Source organism: Molothrus ater, chromosome 20 (genome assembly GCF_012460135.2).
Source record: "Molothrus ater isolate BHLD 08-10-18 breed brown headed cowbird chromosome 20, BPBGC_Mater_1.1, whole genome shotgun sequence".
NCBI lineage: Eukaryota > Metazoa > Chordata > Aves > Passeriformes > Icteridae > Molothrus > Molothrus ater.
Window position 1 is genome coordinate 3806947 of NC_050497.2, and position 27408 is coordinate 3834354.

General features: G+C 50.6%; 1 protein-coding gene across 1 annotated transcript in view; it reads right to left on the reverse strand.

Annotated features, from left to right (window-relative positions):
* The window catches only part of ASTN2 (astrotactin 2), a 352354-nt gene that overhangs the window by 130890 nt on the left and 194056 nt on the right, over positions 1–27408 (reverse strand). The window contains 2 exon segments of the mRNA XM_036393845.2: positions 17482–17670; positions 20618–20784. Of these exon segments, the coding sequence (XP_036249738.2) occupies positions 17482–17670; positions 20618–20784 (356 nt within the window).

Consider the following 27408-nt stretch of genomic DNA (forward strand, 5'->3'; position numbering starts at 1 on the left):
CTCCTGCTGGGGATCTGAGCATCTCCCAAGGCATTTTGCAGATATTGAGTCATTACAGGAGGAAATGCAGTTTCTCCCAGCAGCATCTGACCCAGAGCACGTGCCTGCCTTGGAGGGAACTGAGTCCATACAAATGAGCCTGATGCTGGGAAAGGTCAAATGGCCAAAGGCTCTAGCGAGCTCAGATACTGGGCTGAGGAGGAAGGCAGCTGCCTGGATTAAACTGACTTCAAAATCCTGGCTTTGATGGACACTTGGTGTGTCTTTAGCTGAGTCCTACAATGCACCCATTGCTTGGGGTGACACAGACAGCTGAGAGCAGCTCCCACATCTCGGGGTGCTGCTGGGGTGACAGCAACTGGCAACTGCTCAGTACCAGGGGCAGGGCTCAGGCAGGAAGAGCCTGCTGTGGCACTGTTCTCCTGTCCTCCTGAAACCAGATGCACAACCCAGCTGTGTTTCGGGGACTGTGACCTTTAACAGCACAGCCAAGGTCGTGCAGCAGAGCTGTGGTGCGGCACTGGGCTGCATCGCTGCACTCTGCAGTGCTGGCAGCAGCTCACACAGCCCGTGGGAAGCCTCCAGAAAGGACCAGAAAAGGCAAAATGGGGTTTGGGGGAGCAGGAGAGCTCAGTGCAGGCCCTGGGGAGGAGCTGGAGTGCTGTGGTCTTCCAGGACTGAGCCATGGCTGCTGGATTCTGCTCCAGGGCACGGCTCTGCTGGCCCTGGGGCACCATGTCTCCTTGCTGAGATGCTCAAAGCCAGAGCCAAGCTGGCAGTGGGATTTTGGCCTGCAGCAGGAAGAGATCAGCTGGTGGCTGACATGCCTTCCATTTTCCTGTTAGCAACACTGCTGGGTGAAGGAGCAGCTTCTCCTCTTTAGCTCAGTCAGCTGTGGCTTCCTCCCTTGGCACTCTGCTCCCACAGCCTTGAGGATGCACTCTGCAAACCAACCCTTCCTTGCAGCTCCAGAACTCCCACTGCACATTCCAAGCATCAGCTGATGTGGGGCTTCCTGCCTCCACCCAACACTGCCAGGGGATGCACACCCTGCACCACCTGGGCAAGTATATTCATGAAGGGGTAAATATATAAATGTTATGTATAAAGTGACCCCACAAGTGATTAGCTTATGCCCTGAAGCGTGAGATTTAATTACCCTTATCTGAGCCAGCACAGCTACAAATGTTAATCACATTATCATCCAGCAAGCTTATGTTCAGCAAAGTGACTACTCCTTTCTGCTATGCAAGCCTGAGAGGACGCCTGCTCTGGCAAAGAATTAGTTATTAATCTCACTTCTTTCTGTCCCACAATGGCTCAGGGAGAACACCATGGATTTGAGGTTATTTAGTGCCAGCTTTTCACCCAAATGTCCCTTGGAGAAGCTGCCTGCTGGGGTGGCTGCAAGATCAGCAGAGCCCAGCTTGACACGGGGACATTGAGAAATAGCTTCCTTTTAGCTTGTCATCACCAAAAAAAAAAATTGATCTGGAGTCACTGGGAAGCAGAAAAGAGGGTGTCCTGTTGCCACAGCCACTTAGGAGAAGGTAAGCACACCGTAAATCTGCCCCAGCACGTCTCCATGACCTCAGGCACTGGAGAATTATAAAGGTTTAATGCAAACCCTGTGAAGCAGCAGTTACTTACTCTAAATTTACTGAGCATTAATTTCAGCGAGTCCCCACTCCTGCAGAACAAGGCAGGATAAAAGAGGAGATTTTATCCAGTTGGATTTTGCCAAGTTCAGGAGCCCCTTCAGATCCCCACCTCTCAGCCTTAACCACTGCTTGCAATGAAGTGTGGTTGGACCAGGCTGCAGGGGAAAAGGAGAGCACCAATATCATCCCTGATGCTGTGCATAGGACCTGTGAGAAATAGCCGCTCACTTTTCATAGTTTAGGAAGGTTTCTTAAACCTTATCAAAAATACAACAGAAGGACTGAATAAAGAAAAAAGGTTACAGCACTGGGAGCAAAAGATTTTCCCTGCCATGTGCTCAGCCCCCTCACAATGGAGGTTTTTCCCTTTTTAACCCTTTAACCCCTCCCAAAGTTCTGCCCATCAACCCCTTCTTTCGCTGTCCAGTGGTGGAGATCTCCTCCTCAAATCCTGACTGGAGCTCAGGTGTCCCACAGTGACAAGCCAGCCCTGCCAGCTGTCCCTTGATAACCACACAAGGGGGTACAACAGAGCTATAAACCTATCAACTTTTCTTAACCTATATACATGATATTTGTCTGTTAATTGTGAGAGTCAGTCATGGCATTATTCATCTGTCACAGACCTGTCTCTCTGTCCCCCTTCATGGCCAGCAATAACCAGCCTGACAGTGTCCAATAGCTGCCTCACTCCCTGGCTCAGGAAGAATTAGCATTTAAATTGAGGTGTTTCAGGAGGTAAATCACACCAGCCAGCCCTGGTGCTCCTGGGCTGGTGTGAGGTGTCTGCAGGCTGCTGCTCAGCACCATCCCCTCCACACAGCCCCAGGCTGAGCCCCCAAACCCTGCATGGGGCTGGGAGCTCCCATCAGCTGTGTGCTCTGTGACCGTGTTCACAGGGGTCTGAGGAGGAGGGAAGAGATGAGGATCTGACTCCGTGTTTCTGAAGGCTGATTTGTTATTTCATGATATATATATATTACATTAAAACTATACTAAAAGAATAGAAGAAAGGATTTCATCAGAAGGCTGGCTAAGAATAGAAAAAGAAAGAATGATAACAAAGGTTTGTGGCTCAGCCTCTCTGTCCAAGCCAGCTGACTGTGATTGGCCATTAATTAGAAACACCCACATGAGACCAATCCCAGATGCACCTGTTGCATTCCACAGCAGCAGATAACCATTGGTTACATTTTGTTCCTGAGGCCTCTCAGCTTCTCAGGAGAAAAAATCTCAAGGAAAGGACTTTTCATATAAGATGTCTGTGACAGTGCTCTGCCAACATGACCTGATCTTCCCACAGAGCATCTCCAAACATCCCCCAGGTACCACAGCCCTCCTCAGGGCCACACAGGCCCAGCAAGGCCACTGAGCACTGAAGGGAACTCAGCCAGTGGTGCCCAGCACTGTGGTACTGAGAGTGAACATGAGGTTCCTCAATCACCTCCATGGATAAAATGTGCATCCTCTCCTGAAGCCATTTCCAAAGGAAACACAAAGGAATTCGCTCTGAGAGGAGAGATGGAGAAGCTGTGAGCAACAATCAGGAACACCTGTGCCTGGAGAAAAGCAAAAGAATCACAGGCTCACAGATTTGTGATTCCAACAGGGTTGGAATGGACTTTAAATCTCATCCCATCCCACCCCTGCCATGGCAGGGACACCTCCCACTGTCCCAGGTGCTCCCAGCCCTGTCCAGCCTGGCCTTGGGCACTGCCAGGGACGCAGGGGCAGCCCCAGCTGCTCTGGGCACCCTGTGCCAGGGCCTGCCCACCCTCACAGTGGTTCAGCAGCCTTGTCCTGAGCCTAGAACCTGGTAGCAGGAGCACCATGACACATCTGGCCTGTGTGCCATCCCTCCTTGAGTGGAAGGTCTGGGCAATACCCAACACCTGTGGATGGAGAGATGTTTGCCCATCTGCAAGGGGCTGGAGCTGCTCAGAGTCTGCCACGAGGATCCATGTCTTGTTCCATGGATCTGCTCTTCAGGGTGTCTCCCTGCATTAGCTTTGTCACCACTGACAGCCAAAGGCTCTGACCTTGTCAGCTTCCATAAATTCAGCAACTGCCAGCTCTTTATGGCTCGATGGAGACCACAGCCAGACCTCCTGGAGCTGCTCATGGAGCTCCTGCCCACCAGGCTGCGGCCACTGTGAGGTGACCTGGGCACAGCTTCCCTATGGGAAACATTTGTCCAAGCTGAGAGAGCTGGAGCCAGGCTGGACACGTCCTGTGGGTGCAGACTGCAGTGCTGAGCTGAGCCAAGGCTGGGATCCTCTCCCACAGGTTGTTTGGGTGCTGCTTGCAATCCTTTCCAAGTGCTGCTTTCCTTGGCATTGTTTGTAAGGAGACAACAAGTGCAGAACTCCCACTGACTCCAGAGGAGCCAGGACTACCCACTGAGGCTTCCCAAAGATGCTGTGCCTGACTTGATGCAGTTCCTCTGAGATTTGGGCACAGCATCCTGCAGCCCTCTGCACCAGCAGCCCCAGTTTTCCAGGGAAACTCACACCCCAGCTGTGGCGCTCTGGAAGCACAAGCACAGCCTTTTAATATTAATATTTGCCTTTCCAATGTAAATTCAGACCCAGCTCTCCACTCAGCACACACATCCATTCTCTTTAACAATTTGAGATCTTAAACATTGCTTTTTTTTCCCCCCCCACTCTCCTAAGCTTCATTGTTAACCTTTAAGATGAAGATAAGGCATAAAGGTTTGGAAAGGAATCAGGAGGGACCTTGGAAATGAGCCAGGAGCAGTGTTAATACTGGGCTGCACATCATATCTCTTCAGTTCTTCTCTCCCCCCAGGGTGACTCGGACTGCTCTTGACTACCACCATGGTATTACAAACTCTAATGAGGTTTGGAAAATAAGAAACCCACTGCGGCGTGGGAGAAACTAATAGAAATTGTTTTGTCTTCTCTCTATTAGTCATTAGAAGCAGAAGAAAAACAGCCACAGGCAACAGCAGGGCTGCAATACCACCACACATTTCATATACTGGCACTCTGACAATGTCATTTCAGCACAGTTATTGCTCCCACTTCCCCTCCACACCAGACCTCCCGTACACCAGTGTGGGCTCCAGCTGTGCCAGCATCCCTGTGCCACCATCCCAAGCCCAGGGTGCCCATGCAGGGTGTTTGGCCAGCCCATGGCTGTGCCAGCATGGACCATCACCAGCCTGGTGTCCCCAAGGGACAGGCAGTGCCCAGGCAGGAGATGATTCCACCAGCAGGCAGCCAGAACACGTGGAGAATTAGCTGGGATTTCTGACTGCAGCTGCAGAGCTGCGTTTCTGTGTGTGAACTTAATTACAGAACCACAAAACTATGCACAGGGTGAGCACCTGCAGTGACCTCACCCCTGCCACCCTCCCAGGGAACTGTGCTGCCAGGAGCCAATGCTGCCAGGAGCCAGGCCCCAGTCCTGGGCTCAGTGAGGTGCCTGGAGCACTGCCCACGTCCCTTCCCTCCTCCCAGCTCTGTGGCCATCGTGCCCTGGGTGCCTGATGGCTGCCCACGGGCACAGATGGAGAGTGGCAGTGCTGGCACACCCTCCAGATGTTTGCCTGCTGCCCACAGGCACAGATGGAGAGTGGCAGTGCTGGCACATGCTCCAGATGTTTGCTGCTGCCCACAGGCACAGATGGAGAGTGGCAGTGCTGGCACACCCTGCAGATGTTTGCTGCTGCCCACGGGCACAGATGGAGAGTGGCAGCGTTCCCTCCAAGGCTGGGGCCAGGCACCCAGGCTGCTCTGCCTGTGCTGGGGGAAATGAACTGGCACCAACACACAAACACCTCGAGCTTTCATCTCCAGGGAGGTGTCATTGAAGGCAGCAGCCCATGGGACACTGCTCCTGCAGCCCAGGCAGGGCACCACAGCAGCAGAGAGCATCTCTGGGGCACAGGGAGTGGGGGGGTGAGGGATGCTGGACCTGTCCTCACCCCCTGTTCCAGCCTTCCTCTGCACAGAGCCACCAGCATCCAAACCAGGCCACACTGCCCAGGAACCAGGGGCAGAGGAAGATTTAGGGGGTCTGGATTATGGCACAGGGCTCCTAGCAGAGCTTGTCCACCACTTTTGGGACACTGGCTACAACTGATGGGGCCCAAGCCCAAACCCTGCACTTGCTTCCAGGTTTATGCAGTCATGAGCTGCACTGCACAGGCAGAGCAGCAAATGCTCCACCTCTGGAGAGGACACTTGGGATGGGAAAGAGAAAGACAAGATTTTGTGCTGCACTGAGGACTGCATCCAAGCCCTGCTGCTACCTCAGGAGCAGGTATGGCTTGACAGCTGGCATAGCTGTGGAGTGCTCAGATGTCCCCACGCTGGTGACTGCTCCTGACTGCATTGCCTGGAGCAAGGATTCACATTGCTAAGTCAATGTCAAGCTGATTTAGTCCTTGGATGGGGAATCTCCATCAACCAGTGCTTGCACTAGCAAGGAAGAGCAGTGAGGGGCTGCTGAATGTCAGCCTTGTCCCTGGAGGTGACACTGAAGGGGCCCCATGGTGTGGGCAGCACAAACCCACAGCCCACCGAATGGGGACCAGCACAGTGCCCATACAGCGATGGAAAAATGCTGCTATCACACCCTAAAGTCACAATTCACTGCCTCAAACCCCCTGTCTCACTCTCCCCTTGCTTTTCAGCTGAACATAATCTGTATTTTCATGTGTCCTGAGTGGGCACAGAGCTCCCATGGCCCAGGAGCAGCTGCAGCTCTTGTGAGATGAGGAAGGAAGAAGCAGCAATTCCTCTCTGCAAGGCTATAAAGCCCATAAGGACCCCCTGGGATGGAAGGTACTCCATAAATCTGAGCTGTTATTATAAAACCAATCTCCACCACATCTCTTAATAATGCAGATTAACTGTGCAGCACCAGCACTATAATTAATATCATAAAAGTCAGAGATGGGAAAGGCCAGTGAGGCCATGCCGTGGACTGCCCCCCACAGCACAGGGAAAGGGGAAAACTCCTGGGTGCCACCAGAGCCTGGGGCAGTGCAGGTGGGCTTGGCAGTGCTGGGCACCATGAGGGAGCAGTGACAAGAGGGGGTGGCACATGGATCACCACATCTCTGCCAAAGCCAGCAAGTACCCAGTGCCACCCCCTCATCCCTCCCCTCCTGTCCATACAATCTGGCAATTCTTTAGGCTGGAGAAGACCTTGAAGACGACTGAGTCAAACCATTAACACAGCACTGCCAAGGCCACCACTAAACCACGTCCCCAGGTGTGACAGCCACATGCCTTGGAATCCCTCCAAGGATGGTGTAACTTCACTGCTGATCTGAGCAATCTGTGCCAGGCCTTGACACCACTTTTGGTGAAAAAATCTTTCAAATATCCAGTATAAACATCACCTCAAGCAACCTGAGGCTGTTTCATCTTGTCTTATTGTCACTCATGAGAAGAGACCAACCTCTCAGTGTCTTCCCTTGAACCTCCTTTCCTCCAGGCTAAACACCTCCAGCTTCCCCATGGACTTGTGCTCCAGAACCTTCCCCAGTTCCATTCCCTTCTCTGGACACACTTGAGCACCTCAATGTCCTTCTTTTTATGAGGGGCCCAGAACTGAGCCCAGCATTCGAGGTGCCCTTCACCAGTACAGGGTACACAGGGACAATCACTGCCCTGGTCCTGCTGGCCACACCACTGCTGGTACAAGCCAAGGCGCCACTGCTCTTCTGGGTCTCCTGGGCACACTGCTGGCCTCTCTGCCAAATCCTTATGGTGTCACCATCAACTTTTCACCAGGTGGACTCAGAAGACCTCAGGGAACCCCCTGACAGCTGTGTAGGGACATGGGCCAGGGGACAAGAGTGTGGAATGACCATGGCAGGGCAGGCAGAGCCTGTGTCCCACCTTCCCAAGGTGTCACCCTGGTTTTTTTAAGATTTTCTAAGCCTTCTGATGTTTACATTCTTGTAGTGAACTTTCTCACACACCTTCTGTAAATAAGTCATTGTTTTGCATTCCTTTATAGAAGAAGAGAAAGTTGATGAACTGTTAGTTTGACTAGTGTCATTAGAGAAATAACACTGTCACCCTCCAATCCACTGTCACTTTTAGAAAACTATAAATGTTAGAGTCAGAAAATAAACTTCCCTTTTTTCTTCACCTTAAAACCAGCAGTGTGTGCTTGTGTTTTCTCATGTTCTATAGTGACACCCAAGGGATGAGCATTTCCCCACACCCTGCACCTCCCATCCCACAAGGAGCTTCCACAGGCAGGAGACACAAGCCTGCCATACACACAGAGCTCAGCATCATTCCCAGACTCAGATCCCCCTGCCCAGGGACCAGCCCTGCTCCTCACTGCCTCCCAACCCACAGACCAAGCCCCAGGGCACTCTCCCTTCCTCCACATCCCTCTCCCATCTTTCTCTTGTCCTTTGTGCCGCCCATGCATGGCCCTGGCACTGCTCCCTACCTGCTCATGGCTCTGGCAGTGTGGCAGCAGGCAGGGCAGGTGAGGGGCTTGGAACACAAGCCCTATAAGGAGCATTTGAAGGAGCTGTGGCTGTTCAGCCTGGAGAAGAGGAGGCTTAGAGGTGACTTTATTGCTCTCTACACTTTCCTGAAGGGAGGTTGCAGGCAGGTGGGGTCAGTCTCTGACAGAACCAGAGGACACAGTCTAAAGCAGGGAAGGTATAAGTTGGATATTAGGAAAAAAAAAATCACTGAAAGAATAATAAAGTATTGGAATGCTGTTCTCAGGGAGGTGGTAGAATCACCATCTATGGATGTGTTTAAGAAAAGACTGGACATGGCACTTGGTGCTATAGTCTAGTTTGTCACAGACATCTTTTATGAAAAATCCTTTCCTTAAGATTTTTCCTCCTGAGAAGCTGAGAGGCCTCAGGAACAAAATGTAACCAATGGTTATCTGCTGCTGTGGAATGCAACAGGTGCATCTGGGATTGGCCCATGTTGGTTGTTTCTAATTAATGGCCAATCACATCCCAGCTGACTTGGACATAGAGTCCGAGCTACAAACCTTTGTTATCATTCCTTCCTATTCTATTCTTAGCCAGCCTTCTGATGAAATCCTTTCTTCTGTACTTTTAGTATAGTTTTAATGTAATATATATCATAAAATAATCAATCAAGCCTCCTGAAACATGGAGTCAGATCCTCGTCTCTTCCCTCATCCTTGGACCCCTGTGAACATGGTCCCATCTAGTTGAGGTGTTAGGGCATAGCTTGGACTCGATGATCTCAGAGGTCTCTTCCAACCTCATTATTCTGTGATTCTGTGGCTCTGTAGCACAGCCCTGCTGTGTGGCAGCTCCGTGGTGAGTGCTGTGGGATCAGCTGTGGGAATGCAAATCTGCACTTCCCCCGCCGCAGCAGCGCTAACAGGATAATGAATATTTTCATCAGCTGCAGAGAATACAAACATCTGTGCAGGCTGGGGGAGCGGGGAGCAGGGCTGGGGGGAGGAACAGCTCCCTGACATCCCTCACTGCAGGGGCAGCAGCTCCACTGCCAGGGAAGGGAAAGTTCTGGACCCTGAGCCAGGAGAAGCCCATGGATGACATTCCCTCAGCTCCAGTGGGTGCTGGCACTGGCTCTGACAGCAGTGCCTTGGCTCTGGACTGTGCTGCTGTCTCTAAGAACCTTCCACCCCTGCCACTGGCAGGGACACCTCCCACTGCCCCAGATTACTCCAAGCCCTGTCCAGCCTGCTTGGGCACTGCCAGGGATCCAGGGGCAGCCCCAGCTGCCAGGGCCTGCCCACCCTTTGATTGAGTAAATTCTTCCTCATCTGAATCTCACAATCACAGATACATAATTGGTTTTGGGCTCTGGCTGCAGGGGCAGCTTCCACCACGGCCATTCCTCTTCCTCCCTGAGGCTGAGACACATGCTGGGAGCAGTGGGGCTCTCACAGGCAGTGACCCAACAGCAGAGGCTGACTCTCAGTGAGGTTATCCTACTACCTGCACAGACAGGAATGGAATGGAGCAGCTCAGAGGCGCATCCAGAGCTGGGATGGGGCAGCAGGAGGTGGCTGCAAGGGCCATGTCCATGTTCACCAAGGATGTGACAGCCCATTTCCCAAATCCTACCTGCAGCTGGTGCAGAACCAGCTGAGAACTCCAGTATTTGAACAGCCTCTGTTACAAAGCATCTCTTCCACCCTGAACCCCTGGATTGTCTGACACCACACCTGCTTTTGCAGAATTAAAGATGCTCCCAACCTGCTGCAGAAGCACGTGGCTGCAGACTGGGCAACACCAGCTCAAAGCCACTCAATCTGTCACCCTTTTGGTGGCATGAGAGCTGTGAAATGGAAAGGGATGCAACAGTGACCTGACTGATGGAATGCTGTGCTAATTGCATTAGTCATTTATACACTGGACTGGAAAAAAAAAACCTCACTGCTAACCCCAGCCAGTGAAGATGTGCTCAAAATACAGCGTGTCTGTGGGCTCTGAAACATCCCACAGCAGATCCCACCTTCACAGAGCTGCTGAACCCCTCATAACCCCTTAGCTGCTACTCAGGACCACAGCATGAGGTGTTAGCCTGGCTTGGAAAGACATCATTGCTTCCAACTAGCGTGTCTGAGGCTTCAAAGTTGTGAACAGGTAATAGAACTGCAGCAACAAACAATAAAAAGATGAATGAAATGGAAGGCAGCCACTGAAAAGAGATCCATCCATTATCCTGGCCTGAAGGGTAATAGGTAAACAAGGCACTGGTGCACGGGCTGGTGCTGGGCTCAGGAATAATAAACAGCACAATTATAACTCCTGTGCTTGGAGGTTTCAAAGAGAGGGAGGAAAATAGGGAGGGCAGGAAAGGTGTTATTGCAACCACTTACAGACATGATATTTGTGTTGCTGGGGGACAGCAGGATGTGAGCTCCAAGCCAGGGGCACCAGCAAAGCCCCTGCAGCCTCTCACACCCAGGTGTGGTGCTGAGCCCCCATCCCAGTGCCTGGCACACCCAGGGGTGGGAGTGCTGTCATATATCAAGAGCTCTATCATCATTATAGTGCAAGGATTCCATATCACCAGAGTCCCATACCTCCTCACTGTTTCTCACAGGCAGCTCCTCCAAGCACTGACTCCTCCTGGTCCCTGCAGTAACCATCTGACTCCAGATCCCCCCAATCCACTCTTTTATACCACTGCTCTTATTGGCTTCAGGTGTGGCCTGTTAAGATCAGGCCTGCTCCTAATCTTTAATAATTGGTTCAGCTGCAACTCATTGGGGGCTAACATTCTGTACCACCTTCATTTACCCATTCTGTATCCCCCTACATGGCAGGGCACCAGATGAACAGGGGATGGGTGGAGATGTTTCCCAAACAGCCCTGGCAAGGATGGCACTGAGCTGCCAGCTCACCCTGCTGGTTTATTGAGGGATGAGAAGCACTGAGGGGAAGAAGAGACAGATTTAAAAGGAACTGGCCAAACTGCCCATCAATATTATGAGAATTCCTCACATCATCTCAGTGACCTGACAGCACAAAGGGAGATGTGGGGAGGCAGAGCCTCCTGGAAGGCAGAGCCTCCTGGAAGCAGCTGGGGCAGTGCCCATCCCTCCCTGCAGCACCCCTGGCACCTCAGCACCCCCTCCAACCTGCTCCCTTCCCTATTTATAAAATAGGGCAGCAGCCCTATTTTATAAATGGGAATGGGGGGGAACAGCATCCTGCAGGGCCTGAGTTGCAGAGGGAAGGTCTTGGGAGGTTGCAGTTTATTGAAAAGTCTCTGTTTTGGCCCACACGTTCTAAGAATGAGTCAGTGCTCTTCAGTTCTCGGTCTCAGAGTTGTTCATTGTTTCTTATCTATAAAAATTTTTCTCCTGTCCAGCCGAGGTCTGCTCAGCAGGACAGACAGAGGCACTCTGCCTGCCCCCAGGGTGGTGTTATCTCTTTATACTACAAACTACAGATAACATGTTTACAATCACTTCCCAACACTATCACCTATGTTAGACAGTGAGCTTCTACTCTAAACCAATCCAAAAGTGCCACCATCACAGCAGAAGATGGAGGTAGAGAAGAAGAAGGAGAAAGGCTGGACATGCCCGAGTCCCTCCATCTTGTCCCCAAAACCCCCATTCTAAAAACCCCAAAATCTACTTTTTCACCTAGTGATAATTTTATTCTTACACTGCTTAAACTGTTGTGGCTTTCAGGCCTTCATACAAAGCTGGTAATTTGCTCCACGGGTCACAATCAAACCCACAGGTGCTCTGGGCTGTGTGCCAGGGTCTCTGAGCCCCCTGGCAGGGGTCCTGGTAACTCTGGGCACCCTGAGAGATGCACCGAGTTCCGACAGGAAGGGTGATTCCATTTTTGCAGGAAGGTGCTCGGCATGGCCCAGCCCTGGGTCCTCCACAGCCACCCTCCCTGGATATGGAGGATGGAGCCCACTTGGTGCTCAGCAGGGAGGGAGCACCAACATGAATGCTCTCCCTGCCACCAAACCATTCAGGCTCCTCACCTGCCCTCAACCCCTCAGTACCCCCTGGACTCGCTGCATCTCTGCTGGGAGGAACCCAACAGGGCTGTGTGGGTGTTCTGTGTCCTCCTGGGGCTTTGCCAGGCTGGAGCAACAGCCAGGATGAGAGAGGGGCAGAGGTAGGGGTGGGAAGGGACTCTGGTAAGGGGAGACAGCTGCTCCCAGCTGCCATGCACTGCCCTGACATCCCATTTGCCATGCAGTAATAACCCAGCAAATAAAGCTGGCACCACGGGCAGTATTCTGGGATTTCTCCATATTAATGGCATAAAGGCAACAGTCTGAAACTGCAAACAGCTTTTAAACAAAAATATCTATTCCCTCATGGCAAAGAGACAACACGAAAACAGATAAAGAATGAGCAAACAACCCATTTGGAAAATAATTCCTCAGTGATTTGGGAATGGCACAGGGCTCAGGCTCTGCCCCACCGTGAGGCAACGGGGAGGAAAATCACTCTAATCTAGTCTTTAGTGAGCTGCAGCCATGGCTGAGCCTCCCAGCTAGACCAGGAGCTGTGACTGGAATAGATCAGCTCCAATCCCATCTACTTATTAACCTCACAGAGCACTTTGCCAACACAACAACCTTTTTTAAGGAGAGGAGAGGGGTGCCCAGAAGAAGATGGCTCTGAATGTGCTTTTGGCTCAGCAGTGGAAGGACCAAGGGAGGCTTCTGGTGAGTGATAGAAGATTCCTCCTCAATCCCCTCCCAAAGTGCCCACGAGGGACTGCACAGGAGAAGCATCACTGGAGGAGTGCTTTGATTTAAATCCTTGCAATAAGGCAGCAGCAGTGATGGTGCACTCCTCCCAGCAGGAACCCTGATGCTGGCATGTCCAACAGAGCAGCTGAGCACCCCAAGCTCCACACAAGCCATCAGTGGTTGTTAAACCACCTCAGGACAGGAGAAGCTGCCCCCAGAGCTCCTAACTGCTGGAGCAGAGCTGCAGGGATGCTGTGGAGCTCACATCCTGCTGGGCTGTGGCTGCATTGGCACTGAGGGATGGGGAAAAGGGTCCTTGGCACCAGCACAAAGGCCATGTGAGCAGGGCCAGGCTCTAGGCAGCACAATGAGGTATTCTGTGGGAACCCAGAACATCCCTCTGGCTGTCCAGGATGGCCAGGACCCTGCCAGGGGGCTCAGAGACCCTGGCACAGAGCCCAGAGCACCTGTGGGTTTGATCATGACCCATGGAGCAAATCACCAACCTTAGATGAAGATCAGCAAGCCACAACAGTTTAGGTAGAATAATAGTGAAGTTATCATGGGGTAGAAAAGTAGATTTTGGGGTTTTTGGTATGGGGGTTCAGGGGGCAAGATGGAGGGAACTGGGTGTGTCCAGCCTTTCTCCTCTTCTTCTTGGCCTCCATCTTCTGCTGTGATGGTGGCACTTTGGGATTGGTTTGGAGTAGAAGCTCACTGTCTAACACAGGTGATGGGTATTGGAAAGGAATTGTAAACATTGTACACGTAGTTTTTAGTATAAAGACATAACCCTGCCCTGGGGGCAGGCAGAGTGCCTGGACTGTCTTGCTGAGCTGACCTTGGCTGGTCAGGAGAAAGAATTTTATAGATAAGGAACAATGAACAACCTTGAGACTGAGAAATGAAGAGCTCTGACTCCTTCTTCAAGCACTGGGCTGGGAAAAGAGATTTTCCAACTTTTCTCAGAGTCACTCTGACCAACTAAAGACCCGGACAGTGTTCCATCAGTGCTGGGTGCATGTGGAGCACGTGTGGAGCCCTCAGCAGGAGCCAGGCTGGCTGCTGCCCAGCCCTGCTGGGGCACACTGGCCTCAGCAGCCAGAATCTGCTTCCTCCACCCATCCCCTGGGTGTTGCCATCTCCTCAGCCACACAGCTGAAGTCTTTGGATAAATGCCTGAGCCCCTAGGATAAAATGACACCTATTAAAGGGGAAGCACAAAATCTGAAGCAGCACTGCCTGCAAGCACACGTTGGTCTGAGACCTCCCAAGCTGTGCTGCATCTTCACATCCATCAGTGCTCTGCATCCTGAAGGTGCCCAGTGCACATCCCCAGCCTCTCCAGCTGGTCAGATACCAGAGAGCCATCAGTGCTACACCTGATCCATCCCTCTGGTGTGCTCAGCATGGCCAGGAGAGACAGAGGATGGACCAGGCTCTGCTCAGTGATGCCCAGCAGTGGGAGCAGAAAGACGGTGACGGGCAGAAACTGCTGCCCAGGAAGTTCCATCTGGACATGAGGAAGAACTTCTTTACTCTCCAGTGACCAAGCACTGGAATGGAACAGATTGCCCAGAGAGGGTGTGGAGGCTCCCTCAGTGGATGCAATCCTGTGCCCTGTGCTCCAATGGTACCAGATAACCCAAAGTGGTTCCTTCCATGGCACCTGGCCCATTCTGCAGCCACCAGAAGGGCAGACACTCTAATCTAATTAATCAGTGCTGCAGCCCCTTTGGTGGCAAAGAGATTCCCCCCTGACCCCCAGGGGATGGAAATTCTGCAGGAACTGGTAAGTGTTGGCCAGGCCAGGGTGTGCAAGGCAGCTTTTCCCAGCACAAAGGCTCCCTCCCAACCCCATGCTGACATGCCTGGCAGATTGAGAATATCCTATTTATTAAAGACACTGAAGATGTGGCGACATGGGAAGCAGACACCATTCAAAAGATTGTCACATCTGCATAGCTAAAGGATCCCAGCAGTCATAAATCCCTCTAAAATACTCAGCCCCTTGTTCTGATAGCAGGTTCTTGCTCCTACTTCGCAGAAACAGGCTTTTAATCCCTAGTATTAGGCAGCTTCCTGCTATGTTTCAAATGCACCAAATTAAGGGCTTCTCTAACAGCTGGTGTCGTAATGCTCAGAGAGGTTCTTGAATATCTATGAAAATCAGAGGCAAATTACATCTTTTAGTTAATAATTTCTTCTCCATTAACCTCCTTCTCTTGCCTTGTTAAGGGATGATGTAATGGTGCTTCTGCACCGTGACCTGCCAGCACCCCTGGCAGCCTGGCCCTGGGGGAGGACACTGCAGGCAGGGAGCTGAGCCCTTCTCATCACTGCCTGCTGCTTTTGGAGCCTCACTCAGATGGGAAAAGGGCAGCTGTGCTGACCTTCCAGGCTGCTGGGAGCATTTCTGGAGCACGATGTGCTGTGAGCTCCTCATGCCCAGGCGCAGCCTGCGCCGCGTGGGCAGCTTGGCAGGATGCTCCTGTTCCAGACCTGCTTCCTCCTGCCCCTCACTGCTGCTAACTTAGCATATCATAACAAAACAATTACAATTATAAACATATTAGACACAAGCACAAACATAACAGTTACTTGTGATGTGTTTTAGCCTGAAAAATCAAAATTAATATCACCTTTAGGCTCACTCACAAAGATTAAAAGAACTACCTTTTATTTACAAAGTAAACATATAAATCTCATTACAAAACCAGAAAACAAAACTGCAACTATTCATCCCTTCATTATACAAAACCCATCACAATATAAAGAAAAAATTTCATCTCAACAGAGAACAAAAATAAAGCACATTTTTTGTTTAAAGTCACAAAAGAACTCACTACCCTAAAATTAAACTAGAAAACAAACAATCTAATATAAATAAACCAGTAACCCCTAAAAAAAAAATTAAGTACTCTGAAAAAATTAGTCAAAAACAATTACAAAAAAGCCACACTAAGCCAACAAACGATCCATAGAATTCTCCAGTGTTCATCATTCACAAAAAAAACACTCTAATTTTTAAAATAATTCTAATACTGGGACTAAAGAGACAGAAACCCAGCAGGTTGTACAAAGAACTTGGCTGTCACTGCACAGCTCCTCACTGGGAAAAGCTCCTCTCCACTGGCCAGCACAGCAGGAGTGGTGCCAGCCCTGGGAAGGAGGACTAAAACTCCTTTTTCAACCACAAAACCCATCAGGCAGAGCCCCAGAGAGTTCCTCCTGGCCCCTGGAAGGTGCCATCCCAACAGCTCAGGTGTTTTATTCCAAGGGCAGCCCCAGCAGGAACTGCTCCCGGCCCAGCTCAAGACTGCCCAGAGCTGCCATCCTAAGGATGCCCTCAGAGGGGGAAGATTTAAAGAATCCACGTGCCCCAGGACAAACCAGGCCCACAGATAATCCTTGTGTGCTTTCCAGATGGAATTCAGGCCTGAGAACAGGGGATGCATTTGCTACCTGGAAGGAACAAAGCATCCCTTAGACCCATCAGCTTATGGAAAATTGCATCTCTGCAGCCCTGGTTCTGCTCTGATGATTCCAGTGACAATTCTAATGTGAGGGAGAGAAAGCAAAGAGGAGTCTGCTGGGAAAATTGCCTTGTGTCCTGTCAGTTCTCACTCCCAGCAAAAGCTTTTGCTGATGCAGCTTGTAATGCCTCTGCCATCAAGTGAGCAGAAGGCCAGAGCTCAGCTCGAATCCACAGCCTGGGAAGTTTTGGTCAGCTGGGCAGAAACACCTGGAAAAACTCAGTGGGCAGCAGGGGTGAGGACCCACAGCTCCAGCTGAAATCAGAGCAGTGAGGTGTTGGTGCCTGAACAGGAAATAAAGAGGTGCTGAGCAGGGAGAGCTGTGCCTGGTGAGGTGTTGGCTGGATCCTCTCGTGACTGAGATTAGAGCTGCATTCTGCTTCAAAACTCACACAGACACCCTGGCTTACACCTGATCAAAACACAGCTGCATTCAGAAGACCTGAAAATAAATAACTAAATAACTCACCTGCCAGCCCTGAATTCAGCAAGCTCTCCTCCGTGAGCCCTGCAAGGTGAAGGCATTCACCTTCAGCTCATTTACATGATTTACCATGCCATATCCACAGCTCCTCCCAGTGCTGTGATGGGGACACTGAATAAAACCAGCTGGCACTGGCTGAAAACACAGCAAAGGAAATGCTCTTTCACACCACACACAACCAAACAGCTCATTGTGTCAGGATATCATGGAGATGGAAGATACCAGTGCTCAGAAGGAGATGAGGCAGCACTCACAGCAAAGGAAATGCTCTTTCACACTACACATAACCAAACAGTTTGTTGTCGCAGGATATCATGGAGATAGAAGACACCAGTGCTTGAAAGAGACGAGGCAGCACTCCTGAGAAAGGCCCACAGGGGCCAGCTGGATTTCTCTCATCCTGACAAGACACAGAGCAGCCCAGGAGGCTCCTGTGCTGCTGCCAGAGGGAAGGATGAGCAGGCAGGAAAGCCATGGATGCTCCTTGTCCTCTTCTCCTCATGAGCAAATCAGAGATGCTGGCTCTGTCCCACTGGACCTCAGTCCCATCTCCCCACCTTGATATTCCCAAAACTCAGAGCAGAACCAGGACATACCTGAAGGTCATCTGGAACACCTGGCCTTGGTTGACGTGCTGGCTCCTGTTGTTGTAGCCGTGCAGCATCTCCCCAAACAGGGTGTCATTGAACTTGGCATCTGCCTTCAGGCACTTGGGGCCCTCACAGATGTCAGACAGCATCAGGCAGGACTTCCCATCCGGGGCCAGCTTGTACTCCTCCACACACCTGTGGGGCACCACGGGCCATGTGAGATGAGCCAGGCACGGAGCAACCCACCCCAGGAGCCTCTGCCAGCCCAGCCAAGCTCCACCCACACCTGCTGCAGTTGTTTGGACATGTGGAGGGTCACAGAGCACAGATCCTCTGCTCTGGAGAGGGTGGGTGACCAGTGAATGGGGTCACAACCCCTCCCTCCTGTAGCAGCCTGGCCCATCTGCCCGCAGTGAGGTTGGACAGGGTTTGGAGCACCCTGGTCTGAGGGAAGGTGGAAAAAGAGGAGCTTTCAGGTCCCTTCCAACCTAAACCTTTCCATAATTCCATGCTGTCCTGCCTGGAGCTGGCTCCATGCTGGGGAGCAGAGCTGAGCCTGCTGTGTGTCTGCTGCTTGGGTACAAACATTCCCCACACCACAGCAAAGCAAAGTCAAGCTCCTGCCCCTTCTTCCACCTAGAAATACCCTCCTGCAAGGAAGCAGCTCCAGCCTGGCTGCTCCTCTGCTCTTTGATCCCACTTTCAAGCCTGTTCTGGGTAAGATTCACATGTTCATCTTTGACTGGCAGGAAGGGAAACTGAGGCAGGCAGCAGGGATGTGATTTAACTGCAGACACTGGAGACCTTGGTGGAATCTTTTGTAAATATGCCATCCTCCCTCTGCTCCTCTTCCACCAGCCTTTTTGTCAGTTCCCACCACCTTGGGCAACCTCTGTTCCCTCCCTGCTCCCTCCTCCCAACAGCCCCAGTGCTGTGACACCAACCCCACTTCTACCCAGACTTGCTTCCCTTTCCCCTTTACTGCATTTTGCTGCAGGCAGAACTCCCACCCGTCTGTCACACTTTTCCTTGCCTCTTCCCAAAGCACAGCTCAGCCTTGAAAAGGGATTATAAAAAACAAACAAACAAGCAAGCAACAACAACAAAAAAAAAACAACAGGGAAAGAGTCTCTGTCCTTGAGGATGCAAGGCTGAAATGCAGATTTGTGTGGGTGGAGACCATGGAATGTCCTAAGATTTTCTAGACCCCCCCCACAAAGGGTGCTGGTGCCCACAAGAATTTCTAACCCCTTCTGATGAATTTCTAACCCCTTCTGATGAATTTCTAACCTCTTCTGCAGGCATGGAGCAGAAAATGTGCTCTGTTTTGGTGACTCAGTCAGTCTGCGCTGCTAAACAATAATAAAAAAGGTAGTGGGGGGAAAAAAAAAAACAACAAAGCAGCAAAAATGGGATAAATAAAAGAGAAACTGTCACAGGCAGAGCTCCCTGGGCTGCTCTTCCCAGCAGTCAGAGCTGTGTGAGGTCTTTGCTGCACCTGCAGGCATCGGGACTTGACGGATGCTCCTCGGAGTTACTGCTGGCAATTCACTCCCCTTCTTGCTTGTGGGCATTTTCTTTCCAAAAGGGCTTTTTTTCCCCCCTTTCTTCATCCTAATCTGTCACACTGGGACATGGAGTAAGTTCCTGGGTGTGCCAGAGAGTGTGAGCCAGCTGTGGGGCTGGGGCAGGCAATGGATGGCTGCAGCTGTGCAGCATAAAGCCAGATAATCACTGAGATCCTTTTAGAGCACTCTGCAGCCAGGGAGATTTTCCTGAGAGAAAATGCTAAACTGTGTAGGATTATAAGATCCTGGCCAAAATCAGGGATGAGACTCTATTTTTAAGGGAGGCACAAGGGAAGGAAAAAAAAAAAAAAGTAAATTTTAAAAGTAGTATTTTTTAAACAAATCCTACACCTTCCCCTCCAACACACTATGTACCATTTTTGGGTCCCTTCACAGTGAGTCACAGATCACACTGTACTGTCACACAGTGGGGGAGAGAAGGAAGGTGCATCTGCTCACACTGTTCCTCACACTTCCCTCAGGAAAACCAGGTGCCTCTATTCCCTGCTGGAAATCAGCTCCATCAACAGCCTTTTTCCTGGACACAGCTCCAGGCTGGGCTGGGATGGGTGACACAGGAGGTGGCAGGGATGGAGATTCACAGAAATCACAGAATCATTGGGTTGGAAGAGACCTTCAAGACCATCAAGTCCAACCCCTCAACTCAACCCTGGCACCCAGTGCCACATCCAGGCTTTGTTAAACACACCCAGGGATGGGGACTCCACCACCTCCCTGGGCAGCCATTCCAGAACTTTACCTCTCTTTCTGTGAAAAACTTTTTCCTAATATCCAGCCTAAATTTCCCTTGATGCAGTTTGGGATGAGATGAGATGAATGAAAGTCATGTGGTTATTCCCACAGGAATTACTGGAACATTGTGGAAAAGACAATTTTTGATTATAGGCAAAGACAGAAGCATTATTTTGGGGCTCATAATTTATCCATCACTTGTTTTAGCAAATTGTAATGAAGAATTAAAAGTTTTAGCTCAATCTTTGAGCCCACCATTGGTAATTCCCAAGAATACTCCAATGGCCAAAGGTATTGCTTTACCAGCACACACAACAGAGCAAGTCATGACAATACAAGATCAGCAGGTGTTGTTTGAACATACAGATATGGAAACTGCTGGTTTTTGGATAAAGGACATTGGCTGTGATCAACCATAGATAACCCGCAGCTTGAAGTATAGACAGTATAGACTATAAAACAATAATTATAGGAAGGGGTTGCTTGTTGAGGAGCCTTGGAGGGGACTGACTGTGGAAGAGGTTTTACAGCAACTTCTGAGAGCCAGAAAGAAGTTTGATAAGAGGATCCACGTTCACACCTGAAAGAATTTCCTACCAAGGTTGTTGACATAGAAACCAAGAAAGAAAGAAGGATAAATAAGAGAAAACCTGCAACTGCCTGTTCCAATGAGCACTTTGTTTGTCTTTCCTGACCAATGAGTAAACTGATGAGTTTTGTAAGAATGTATAAAAAGCATGTAGGCTAGAATAAAAACAGTCTGAAGTGCTGCTTTGTAGTGTGACCATCTCAACTACAACAACTGCCTAGAGGGGACTCACCCACAGAACATGAAGATGGTGCTGGATGAGGGGTCGTGGGGCAGGGGCAGGGTCTGCTGCAGGCAGAGCTGCTCGCAGCCGCCGTTGAAGCCGTCGGAGCAGTCGATCCCTTTGGAGTAATCGTAGCAACCCGTGCCATCCTTCATGGGCCGCAGGTCCTCGGGGCACTGCAGAGAGACAGGACACAGGAAAGGTCACCTGGGCTCATCCTCCTCCACCCTGGCGTCCCTGTGCCTCTCAGGGTGTCACAGACATCTTTTATGGAAAATCTTTCTCTTAGGATTTTTCCTCTGGAGAAGCTGAGAAGCCTCAGGAACAAAATGTAACCAATGGTTATCTGCTGCTGTGGAATGCAACAGGTGGGTCTGGGATTGGTCTCATGTGGTTGTTTCTAATTAATGGCCAATCACAGTCAGCTGGCTTGGACAGAGAGTCCAAGCCACAAGCTTTTGTTATGATTCTTTCTTTTTCTATTCTTAGCCAGCCTTCTGATGAAATCCTTTCTTCTATTCTTTTAGTATAGTTTTAATATAATATATATCATAAAATAATAAATCAGCCTTCTGAAACATGGAGTCAGATCCTCATCTCTTCCCTCATCCTGGGACCCCTGCGAACACGGTCACTCTCAGGGCACAGCCTATCCCAGGGCCAGTGCTGCTGAACTCCCATTCCAGCTGCAGGAGGTGAGTTTGTCCTGAGTGATGGATGGGGTAGCCCTGCATCATCTCACACAATCCTTGGGAAAGGTGCAAGTATTCTGCTGCCAATGCCTTCCCCCTCATCCTCCCTCTGGAAGAGGGTGAAATCCTTGGGGCCGCAAAACTACACAGCAATAAAGCCTCAAGCCAGTTTGAGGTAAAACTTCACAACCTTCTGTATTTGCTCCCCGTTCCTCCAAAATCCAGTGCAACCCAAAAATAAACACCTCCACACCTGGGACCAGCCCATAGGACCATCTCAGTGCTCGGGAATGACCTAGAAATCCATCTCAACCCATGGCAGGCAGGTCAGCAAGCACGGCCCTGGCATCGTGCCCAAAGGGATCTTGAGGCCCGCTATGGGCAGGACCAGCCCATGGCAAAAGCAGGAGCAGGGGCAGCCAGGATGGCAGCCCAGGCTCATCAGTTTTCCACAGCTGAGGGAACCATGGCTCTAATTTCTAATTCCAGTTCCCCAGCTTGTTTTCCTTGCCCCAAAAGATAGAAGCAAGCAGATGGCAAATGCCATGGATAAATTGTCACCCAGATTAAAGCACACTTTCATTTTTGTTATTTATCCCTTTTCACCAAACAGACATGCACACAAACAACAACAAAAAGGCCAGTCCTTGAAAAACTAAATAAATCTTGTCTGGGAGCAGCTCACAATTAAAAATGCATTATGGAATTTCTTGAAGATGAGTTAGACTGGAGATAGCACAGGTTGTGATGAAGGCAGCTTATAAATGGCCTCTGTCAAGCAGAAGAAAGGCTATAAAACTACCATACTTTGTGCTTAAAAAAGAAAATCAGTTTTCTATGTGAGCAAAATGCTGTACATATTAATAAAAGTTCAGGAGAGCCTGGACTTTGTGTGCACCGACACTGGCAGGGCCCTGATAGGAGATGGGCTCCTGAGCCTCACTCACTCTTGGCTATTTAAGAAGCAAACAGGGACAGCAGAAAGGGGCTTTAGGGACTCCTGGCCCACTCTGAGCCATCACAGAATCCTAGAATGTTTGGGTTGGAATAGACCTCTCAAGACCATCCACTTCCAACCCTACTGCCATGGCAGGGACACCTCCCACTGTCCCAGGCTGCTCCAACCTGGCCTTGGGCACTGCCAGGGATGCAGGGGCAGCCCCAGCTGCTCTGGGCACCCTGTGCCAGGGCCTGCCCACCCTCACAGGGAAGAATTTAATCCTAACATCTGATCTAAACCTCCATTCCTTCAGTTTTAAACCATCACACTTGTCCTACCCTGCTGTGAGGTTCATCCCCATCTTTCTCTCCACCTCCTGGAAACCCCGTGCCACTTCCTTGCAGCAGCAGCATCAAAACTGCTTCTGCCCCACCTGCAGCAACTGGGATGTGCTGATCTCTGTGCCAGCTGTCCCTCAGATCCCTCACTGCCTCCTGTGCCCTCAGCTCTGAAGTTTGCAAACCTCAGCAGCATCCTTGGGAACACCAGGTAAGGTGAGAAGGGAAGGAACAAGGATTTCCATCCAAAGGATCCTGGCAGCAAAGGGCTCTGGAATGGGATGCTGTCCATCCTTGCAGAGCAGGCAAGGTCCCAAAGACACAGCTCTGCAATTAGCAGCAGGAAGCAGCAGAAGACTTGGGAGCAGGAGCCTTTCCAGATGCATCCACAGAACAATGAAGGAGGAGAGGACACAGAACAATCTGCGCTTTCCATCACCTTGGAGCTGCCTGGGAAACAGCACCAGGATGAGTGTTTGTGAATCTGCAGATGCAGCTCTTATCTCCTGTGCTCTCCTCCTTGTCTGCTGTAAGAGCAGAGCTGTGCAAACTGGCAGAGAGGATCTCCCTGGAGGGCACGGGGAGCTCTGGCTGCAAACAGCATCTCTGCTTCACTGCATCCTCCCCTCTGCTGCTCTCCCCACATCCACAGGGATGGGGGGACAGGGCTCTGCCCAGGTTCTGGAGATCCTGTGGGATATTCCAGGGTGCTGAAGGCAGCAGGAGCTGCAGGATCACAGCCAGAGGATCAGTCACAGCTGTCACTTGGAATTCTTGCCTTGGCACAGACCCATGTGCTGAGCTCAGCACCTTCTCCAGCCCACAGAGGAAGAGGATGGTTCTTTCCCTGTGACTGGGTTAGTAGGTCAGCAAGTTCCCTCCCTTCATCCTGCTCTGCTTGAGGCCACCCTTGGGATATTCCTCCAGTTTTGGCTCTTAACCACCACGAAACGTGTTTCCTTTCAGTTCATAATTACGCATCCTAATAGTCATTAATTACAGCAGGCAAACAGCTCAGCACAGCATTTGCAAAAGAAAGCACTCCTGTCTCTCCACATCCATCCCTGCTCAGAGCAGAGCTGGCTCTCTAGTCAGCTGCAGCACAGAGCTCTTCAGGGACAGAAAGCTTGGGGAGCATCCATGAAACTTCAGGATGTGTCCTTGCCCAGGAGAGCCAGGGGAAGCAGCAAACTTGGCAATTAGTACTGGCCAGGCAACACCAGCCTCTCCACGGAGGGTTTTGCAGGGATGAATAGGTGGATGAAGCAATTAATGAGCACAATAAATCACAGAATGGTTTGGGTGGGAGGGGACCTGAAAAATCAGCTCAACTCCCCTGCCATGGGCAGGGATGCCTCCCACTATCCCAGGTTGCTCCAAGTCCTCTCCAACCTGGCCTTGGATACTTCCTGAGGCAGCCACAGCTGGGCTTATAAATCTGGGCTTATAAATCTTCTCTGGGCTTATAAATCTTTGTAATACACCTCCCTGCCCCTGGAGCAGAGGATTTCCCATTGGGATGCCCCACCAATAGATCAGAATGGGGGGAAACTCAAGTCCATTTGAGTGCAGCTATGTTCCTGCCCACAGGAGTCAGAAATGCCTGTGGAAAAAGGCAGTTTGTGCTAATCCTGACTCCCTGATGGATCAGCTTGGGCTTCTGGATGGGCTTGGAAAGCCAGCACTCGCCCTGTGTACACAGTGCTTTTATAAAGGAGCAGATCTGTTCTTGCTGACATTGATTTGCCTGGCTTGGGCAGCAGAGAACCAATAATTACGGTGAGTTTTAATCAATGCCCCATCAATTTAGGTGCAGTTCAATTTGCAATCTGCCTTGGCAGTGACACAGGATGGGGGGCTCTGTTGGAAAATGATTACAAAATCAATAAGCAACTGGGTCAATAACTCTGTCTGGGAGAACACAGGTGGCACGTCCCACCCTGGTGGGAGGAAAGCTGGTGCCCCAGCAGGTCCTGGGCAAACACCTCTGCACACCCCTCATCCACACATGGATTTATTGAGCCACAGAAGCATAGGGATCCCACAGAGAGATTGAAAATAAAAAGCAGTTTGTGGTTCACCATGTTAGACTCATATTGCATTCACTTCCAATTCCCAGCCCGTCCTTTAGCCATGGAGCTGACCAGGAAATACAGCTCAGAGCTTGGGAAAAGGGTCTGGTGCTTAATCCATGCTAGGGAGAGGAAAAGGAGACCTAGGGGGAGACTCCAGCTCATGGTCTGCTCAAAATCCAAGGAGAAGCTGTTACCATACAAATATAATTCCACGGTCCTGCAAATCCACTCCATCTATGCAGAAGTGAACTGATTTCTCTGTGCCGACAGACAACCCTGAAAATTGCTCTTGGCATTGGAAAAGAAAACTTTCTTTCTTGTTGTGTGTCAGCACTGATAACACAGGTCCTGAAGGCTAAACATGACCCTCACTCCAATGCTCTGACCCTGCTGCTGCCAAGGGGTCTGAGGAGAGGGAGCCACCAGCAGCTCCACGTTTGGCTGATGGCACAGTTGGACACCAGCCCATCCCCTCCCATCCCAGAGCACACACAGGTCCTTACTCCTGTGATTGCAGTCAGCAAATGAATTTTGAGTACTCCCAGGGAATGGATGTGCTGAATAGGAAGTGCTATTTTTATCTGTTGTTTTGCAAAACAGGCTTTTTTCGCTTTTAAATGACATCTCCAAGGTGACACCACGGAGTGGCAGATTTGGCAGGGCCTGATGCCACATGCCCACAGCCAGCCCTGGGAATACACCAGATCCAGCCTCACCAACACACAGGGGCTGTGGTTTGGAACCACAAAGTGGGATGTGCCTGTGCCCACTGTGCCCACTGGTGTCACCCCAGTGCAGTGTGTGGCACCGTGCGGCCTCCTGCCACCAGGGCTGGGCACAGCTCCTCTGCCAGCAGCACCAGCAGCATCCCCAGCATGGCCAGAGCAAACACAACAGGAGGAGGATTGGCGCAGACAACTTTTATGGAAAATCCTTTCCTTAGGATTTTTCCTCCTGAGAAGCTGAGAGGCCTCAGGAACAAAATGTAACCAATGGTTATCTGCTGCTGTGGAATGCAACAGGTGCATCTGGGATTGGGCTCATGTGGTTGTTTCTCATTAATGGCCAATCACAGCCCAGCTGGCTCGGACAGCGATAACCTTTGTTATCATTCTTTCTTTTTCTATTCTTAGCTAGCCTTCTGATGAAATCCTTTCTTCTATTCTTTTAGTATAGTTTTAATGTACTATATATATTAAAATACTAAATCAAGCCTTCTGAAACATGGAGTCAGATCCTCATCTCTTCCCCAGTCAGAAAACCCCCGTGAACACGGTCACAGAGGATCACCTCTGGGGGAAGGAACCAGAACCTGTGTGAGACTCTGCCTTAGGAAATTAAATACCTGGCCATGTCTCTGCTCATGTAAAGTAAAATAGGAGCCTTTGCTCGCTTTCTCGTTTGCAAAGCTCGTTAGCAGCAAGATGGGTGAGGGGTCACTGGAAGGCAAATCATTACTGACACAGATCCCCCAGGTGGGAGCACGTCCACTCTCCTCCATCTCAGCTGCCTGCCAGAGCTGCTCAGCTCAGCTCCTCTCCTCCATTATTAAGTTTAAAAAACCAGAATACTTTATTAAGTGTTTCTGTAGAGAGTAAACTGCCCTTTTTGTTATTCCACTCTGTTTCCTCCACAACAGCAGCCTTCTAGTCAGAGCCTTCTGTGTCAGGTGCTGCAGGTGATGCTCTGGGTACAGATGAAGGGAAGCTGCCACCAAACCCCACTCCCAGTGCTGCTCCAGGCACCATTCTCATGCCTGGATGCCTGCAGAAGTGAGACCCAGGACCCCAGGCTGCATCCCTAGCACTGCTGGCCTGGGGCAGCACAATCAGCTGGTGGCTCAGTGCCACAGAGCACTGAGGAGCATTTCCAAAGGCCCTAATGACCCCCCTTTGTGCCGAGTCCTCACCGAGGAACCTCCTCAGCATGAGACAAAAACATTAATCCGAGACACTGCTAAGGTACAAGCAAGTGCCAGCATTTTAATGAGCTCCTGTCTATGCACTGGCATGTGTTTATTTGCTTGTTGGAGCTCAGAAATGATACAAATGCAGTAAACCCCTCTGTGTCCATATAAATATATATGGACAATTCCAGCTTATTCTGCCTTGTTTTCTTGACCCAGAAGGCCCCTGGTGAGCAAAGCTCCTCAGCAGCAGCAGGACAGAGCCTGGCTGTATGCTGCTCAGTTCTCTGTGTGTGAGATTCATCCCTCCTCTCCCAATATTTTGATAAAAAAGACCCAAAATGCTGATTGCTAAAGGGCTCTCCAGAGCTTCCTCAGGGCAGGGATGTCCCCACCAACCCCAGCTGTGGCAAAGCCCTTCCTGACACCCCACTGAGGGGGGAACATCCTTCCCAGAGGGGACCATTACAACCATTTTCTGAAATAACAGTCATTATCTTCCCACTCTTCCCCCTGCCCCCCTCCTTTTCCCTTGCTTCCTTTTCCCTTTAAAGATCATCAATCATTATTTTAGCCTCAGAAAAATCAAACCCATCTGTCTTGCAGGCTCCTGAGAGCATGCTGCTTGTGCTTCTCAGCCTGGTCCTGCTGTGAAAGTGGCATGGGGGAGATGAGGCAGCATCTCCTCACCTCTGCCCACCACTCCAGTGAACCCTGCAAGTCACTGTGTGTGTGTGTGTGTGTCTTCACCTCAGTCCCAAAAGGGAGAGATTTGTTTCAAGCAGCTGGTGGGATGCCTTGCACACAGGAAGAATTGTTCCTGCATCAGGAATCTGCTCCCTTCCAGCA